This window comes from Brachyistius frenatus, unplaced genomic scaffold, assembly GCF_029030835.1.
Source record: "Brachyistius frenatus isolate BFR_SWC_R1_liver_20210118 unplaced genomic scaffold, ASM2903083v1 Contig_70, whole genome shotgun sequence".
Lineage (NCBI taxonomy): Eukaryota > Metazoa > Chordata > Actinopteri > Embiotocidae > Brachyistius > Brachyistius frenatus.
The window spans coordinates 971,787-978,223 of NW_027210669.1; the positions used below are offsets into that span (position 1 = coordinate 971,787).

The 6,437-nt window shown below is 46.7% G+C and overlaps 1 protein-coding gene across 1 annotated transcript in view; it reads left to right on the plus strand.

The window, feature by feature from the left end:
* Positions 1–3,173, plus strand: part of LOC138626165 (insulin receptor substrate 1-B) — a 40,952-nt gene extending 37,779 nt beyond the window's left edge. The window contains exon 4 of the mRNA XM_069707638.1: positions 2,996–3,173. Coding sequence (XP_069563739.1) covers positions 2,996–3,003 — 8 coding nt within the window. The 3' untranslated portion in view covers positions 3,004–3,173. The remainder of the gene's footprint in view (positions 1–2,995) is intronic.
* The last annotated feature ends 3,264 nt before the right edge of the window (positions 3,174–6,437 follow it).

A 6,437-nucleotide genomic window follows, 5' to 3' on the forward strand; every position in this document is an offset into this window, starting at 1 on the left:
GGCGGAGTGTCACTTTAACCAGACTGTCATCCACACATGTGGCAGATTCATGACTAACCAATAAGTACTGTGAAATGTGACACTGTGGTCGGAGTGCAAACATTATATCTTCATAACTGAAGAGACTTTGTGGCGTCAAAGAGATACTAAATGAGGTGACACAGGAGCTGCTTCAGTCTGCCAGTTTTCATTCCGACTATCTGCAGCTGTCTTGACGCTGGATCGCAGCTCGAGTTGCGCTGTTGCGCCTCGTACCCGCTTCCCCGCTCGCCGGAGAGATGGTTTCATAGAATTAAGTATAATAACAGAGCTGGAGTCGCTGGCACGAAAAAACGCTGCCATTGTGGAAAAACTTTGAAAAATTGCGTCGAATTTTCTCGTCCTTAATTCTTTAATAATCTCCAGAAGTAAAAAAAAAAAAAAAACTAAAAAAAAACTTTGCCTCCCACAATGTCAAAGGTCACGGTTAATCTTGGGAGTCGGAGGGGAATTTGGTAACTTGGACAACGATGTCCCTGTGGGTTGGAAGCTGTTGTTGTTTTGCCCAAATGCGAAGCACAAACAGGGAAATGGAAGATGAGGCACATCTTCTGTTCATGATGTGCTCGTAAAAAAAAAAAGATAAGACACGGTGATGAGTCGGGGGATTTCTAGGGATTCTCATTCATCTTTTACCGTCTAAAGTTGGTTCGAATCACATTACAGGTCGGCATCCGGCGATATCCAACATCACATTATATTACACATTATATTATATTGTTGTTTATGCTTCTGCTGTCGTTTGTTATAAAAAACCTACGCCGGAGTTTCATACCTCCAACGTGTGTCCGTCCGCCTCGTGTCCTTTTGAAATGAATTGTGATTTAACCCAGACCGACTGACCCGGTGGACTCGGTGACTCGCCTCGTGTTGCTCAGATCGGATCGGCCCCGTGGGAGCCGGGGCGGCACCAACATGACAGACCGACACGGTCGATTTACGACCGGGGAACAGGGTGGCTTTCAATTTTAGCCAGACCCTCGATTGAGACATCGCATGGACCCAGATTCTCCTAATTACACACACACACACACACACACACACACACACACACACACACACACACACACACACACACACACACACACACACACTAAGGCGGCCAGAGAGCAGTTATTGGCCAGACATGGAGTGCGGAGGCTGATAGCCGCGTCTAACCTCTTGATTTAAACTGTCTGGGAGCGAAAGGGGAAGAGAAACACACGTACACTCGGTCATTATCGAATCGATTTGACCGCAGACGGAGGAACGACGCGAGGAAACGAACGAGGTCGATACACAAAAAGCTAAAAGAGGGTCAGACCCGATGGATGAGGTAACATCCTTTTCTTTTCTTTTTTTCTGTGTTTAAGATGATTAAATGAATGTCTTTCACATAATTATAGCGTTTTCCTCCACGACGCTGTGTGGGCCTGGTTTCAGGTGTGTGTGTGTGTGTGTGTGTGTGTGTGTGTGTGTGTGTGTGTGTGTGTGTGTGTGTGTGTGTGTGTGTCCGTGGCAGAGCACCGGTGCGTGTCCAGCCCGTCTCCTCTGGATGCTTTTGGTTGGACGGCTTGTTTTTGTTGCCGTTTTTCGAGCCGCTCGGCTGAACTCGGGGAGCTGCTCCGCTCCGCTTTAGGCCGCCGTGGCTTAGCCGGCCCGGCGGGCACCGTCTGTGCTGAGGGGGGCTAAATATAGCTCACTGCACCAGGAAGAAGACGAAACTGAGGGAGGGAGGGGCGTAAATACAGAGCACCCGCCTCGTGCAATTAGAGAGTCGAGCACTGCTGGGAAATTTTAGGGAAAGAGACGGGGAACTCTCTCTGAGCCTGTTCTCTTTACGAGCTTCGTTATTTCGGGAGACGGCGGCCCGAGGGCTTCTTTTAAAGTTCCCCAGTATTTACTAATCGTGACGATCCCGACCGTAGCCGTCGCTCCCCTTTTCCATTTGTTCCTTCGCTCTAAACGTACACGGCGCCGGTGCTGCGAAGGTATCGTACCGTAGGCTGTAATTATGCTTGACGATGCATAAGTGGAGTGAGTTGGGAAAAAAAAAAAAAGGCCTTGAAGGTATGTTTGTGAAAAAACAACAACAACAACAACAACTCGTGTGTCATCCAGGTGCATCTCCACGTTTGGAAAGCCAGAAACAGGACTGACGCAGCCTCTCGCTCCACATCACTCATTATCCAATAAGCCTTTTGTTTCAATTACGCAATCGCATCACGGCCGTCCGGCGGCTTCGTCTCCGGTCGCCGTTTGGCGCCGACGACCGAGCGTTTTGTCCTCAAAAAGCCCGACGTGGCTCGGCATCCTCTACGAGGGGTGTGAAGACGGACAGATGGCGGCGCGACGCCACGTGATTCTCCCGCTCTCGCTGCTCGAGTGCAAAATCATCACCTCGTCCGCATCCCTGCTAATCCCATCAGCTGTGCAAAGAAAGCCGAGTCTGCTGAAACTGGCCCTTTTTAAAAAAAAAAAAAAAAAAATGTATGAAACCGTCGCCGCGGTGACGTTTTCTATACCTTACCCGTGCGCCCGCGTGTCCGACGTGACGCTCGAGTCGCCAGAAAAAGGCGCCGCCCGGCTCTGGAAGCCCGGTTCCCTTCGTGCTGGCACTCACACTCACACATTGGACTCCGTTGCCCGTAGCGATAGGTGTCCTCACTTTCTCCCTCCCTGCTGTTCCCTTTAATCGCTTTCTTCCCGTCTGAATCTCTTTCTGTTTTGTGCGTATGGCTGTTGTTCGTTTCTAGGCTCGCTGCGTTCCCGTCCGATAAGCGCAAACTGATATCTTGCATTACGTGTTTGTAATTTACCCCGATAGGAAAGGAGACGCTGCACGTACATTTTCATAATATTTATTTCTTCTTCATGTCGGAGTTATTGTTTATCCTTCTTCTAACCACACCGTCCTCCTCCTCCTCCCCCCCCGACCCCCTTTTTTCTCTCCCTGTGTGTCCTTCTTTTCTTCCAGAGTGCTGATGTCAGTGCGTCGTCTTTGGGGAAACAATCTGGTACCACTCAGAGAGCCTCGAAGCTCCGCCTGTTCCTCCGGCGACGGCCAATCACGTCGAGGCAGCAGCTGGATCGGACGCGGCCCTGAAGCACTTTGACAGAGACTGATGGAAAACGTGGTTGTTGTTGTTTTTTTGTTGTTTTTTTTTTGGGGGGGGGGGGGGGGGGGGGGAGGAGGGGAGGAGGGGAAGGGGGTTTCCTCTTCGCTTTCATCTAGTTGGTTGCGGAAACCAACGGGGGTGTGTGCCAAATGACATTCTTAAAAAGATATTTGCTGCTCTCATTCTTTGAGTGAAAGCCAATCAGAGAAAGGTACAAAAAAAAAAAAAAAAAAAAAAAAAAAAATGGAGAACAGTGTTCGAATCGTAAGGAGTACGACGGTGGCTGAAAAAGTAAATATATAGAATTATATATCTGCTCAAAAAGTGCCTCATTTTCCGATTGTAGCCATTTTACGAAGAACTTCAACTTAGCGTCGACTAAGTGAAGCTTTGGTTTGTGTGTTTTTTTTTGTTGTTGTTTTTTTTTTTTCATGCTCGATTTGATGTATTTACAAAAGAAGGCAGCAGAAGATAGCGATCAAAGTGGTGGAGCGCCGGTGTGATCTTTTGCCTGCGTTCATGTCATAGAGGGCGGCGGGATGCCGGGACGAGGCGGGAAACTTGAAACGCAAAAAAATTTGAAGATCAAGGTCACGTGAAGGTTAAAAATCCAGCGAGGCGGGCATTGATGTACAAATGTCGACATTACAAGACAGAAAGCTTGTAATCATAATAATAATAATAATAATAATCATCCAATATGACATGAACGCAGCGTTTTTCGCCAACATTAATAATGTTGATGGTACTAGCGATCGGCTCGCCTTTCTTTCTACTGTGAGAAATATTAGCATAGCAGCTGTTTGCTTACTGCTCATTTTTTTTTGTGTCGCTTTTATTCTTTGAAGAAATCCTCCTCGTCTCTTTTTCTTGTCTTTTTTTTCTTCTTTTCTTTCCACTGCTTACTTTTTTACTCATTTAAATGACCCATAAACAAAAGTATTACACACACAGGCTTGAAACAAAGGGGGATCGTAGCGGGGCGGGGGGGGGAGGGAGGGGAGGGGGGGGGGTGCAGTAGCTTGCTGTAAACTAAAGCCGGCTCGATGAGATTAGCAATATGAGCGGTCGGGGCCAGGACGTAGACTCACGAGCCAGCCTGTCCCATCAGCGCTATTAGCTCGAGACACTTGTGTCTCATTTAATCCCCTTTCTATCTCAGGATCCGGTGTAACATACGGTACACAGGGCCGAGGACACGGGAGCCTATCGGTCGCCGTGCCGACGGACGCTGCGACTCGCAGCTCTCACGTCGGCGCTGTTAATTTGACACCTCGGTTGTTTTATACAGAACCAAAAGTTTTGAGATGTTTTTTTTCTGTTTTCAAACCGGGTGAATTAAAACTTCTTTGGCCGGTGAATCCTTCTGAAAGACTCTCTTGTTTCTGTCCCGTCCTTTCTGTCTTTTGCTGTGTTTTTAATCTTCACTATGCATCAGCACATAAGTGCCTGTCTGCCCCTATTATTTTTTTTCTGTCTGTCTGTCTCTGCTTACTAATACAGTTGTCATGGCAGAATATAGCGAGAAATATTTTTGAGTCTTTTTTTTTTTTTTCGTTTGTTTCTTTTGGCTGTACAGTTCTCCACAAAAAAAAAAAAAAAAAAAAAAAACCCAACTAAAAAAACTTGTTTCTGTTTGTTCGGTGTGGGAATGATGAATCGGATGAATTGACTGACAGCCGTGATCGCAGGAGTGTTCGACTGTTTCTCTTGGCCGGTTAATGGAGGACTTAATTATCGCAGGCCTGTCGGTGCCAAAAACACAACGAAAACAACAACAACAACAAAACCTAAGCTGCTCTGCTCTCCGGCAGCACCTCGAGAGGCACGTCGTCTGGACGTGTTGCTTTTGTTTTCTTTTATAAGTGTAATCTTTCGCATTTCCCCCCCCGTTGTTTTTTTTTTTGTTTTTGTTTTGTTGTTTTTGTTGTCTGCTCGCGCGACTGAGATAAAGGTCACCGTTAAGACTCGGATACGCTTTAACCTTGAATTTGCCTACGACTTGGAGCAGAGGATTAAAAAGAAATGCACGAAGCGAAAAGGAAAAAGGTCGCCGCCGAAAAAGAAAACCTGACGTCTGAATACACGTGTGTGTGTGTGTGTGTGTGTGTGTGTGTGTGTGTGTGTGTGTGTGTGTGTGTGTGTGTGTGTGTGTGTGTGTGTGTGTGTGTGTGGCTCCAAACTGTTACTGGTGTGTTTGTCTGCCTGCAGTCTTGGGGAGTTCATGAACTTCTCTCGTTTTGGTCACGTGACCTTCGGGGGGCCGGGGGAACATAACAATGCAGCTTTATTATGAGCAGATTGGGATCTGTGGTTGGAAAAGCCCCTAATGGCGGTTAAAAAAAACACCAAAAAAAACAATCGGGACTTCAAACCAGACTCGACACGTACGTAAATCCGAGACTTTCCAGCAGACTTGCAGGCAAACACATGATGGTGATTAGTTGAAATGTTTCTGATGTATTCTGGAGATCTCTTCATATTGCAAGTCAACAGTTTTCAGCCAGACGCTTGAAGGTACTCGTAGCTTAGAAAGAAAGCGCACAAACAGACTGATAGATCATCATCCTGCCATTTGGAGCCCCCCCGTCCCCTCCCACACACACACACACCTCCTCCTCCACCCTCCCTCCTCCACCCTCCCTCCTCCTCCACCCTCTTCAAGCTCCGAGCATCTCGTGAACTTTTGAATGAACGTTTTTTGTTTTTGTTGTTGTTTTTTTTTAACTTCGTCAAACTGCCTGCAAGCCCGGAGAGCTTCTTCTCCTTCGACGAAGCGCTCGACGGTCTCGAGTCACATATCATGAATCAAGTTGCTTCGGGAGAGCTCAGGCAAACGAGGGGGGTTCAACAGTTTAAGTGGCTGTATGATTTCGTTCATTGCGTTGTTAGCGAATTTAGACGTGCTCATAAAAAAAAAAAAAAAAAAAAGGTGCTGGAAAGTGCTGCTGCTGTTCTGAATTGTTTTGATCTGTTCCTCCTGTTCCCCTGAGGGATGGTGCTGAATGGAAATATTGTGAGATTTGCCATTGATGTAGACAGTTTTACTTCTGTTGCTTGAGGAAAAAAAAATCTTGACTAAAAGGAGAAAGAAAGAAGAAAAAAAAAAAAAAAAGTCAAACAACAAAAGGACTTGTGGTTTCTTTTTGTCTCTTGAGAGCGGCTGCTGAGGTTTGAGTGATGTAACGGGCGATGATTGAAATTAAAAAGAAACAACGGAGCTACTGAACCGGGGAAAAGAGCCGGAAAGACGCTGCAATTTACTGTCTGAGGTAAGTGTGAACATCTGCATGGAGGGCC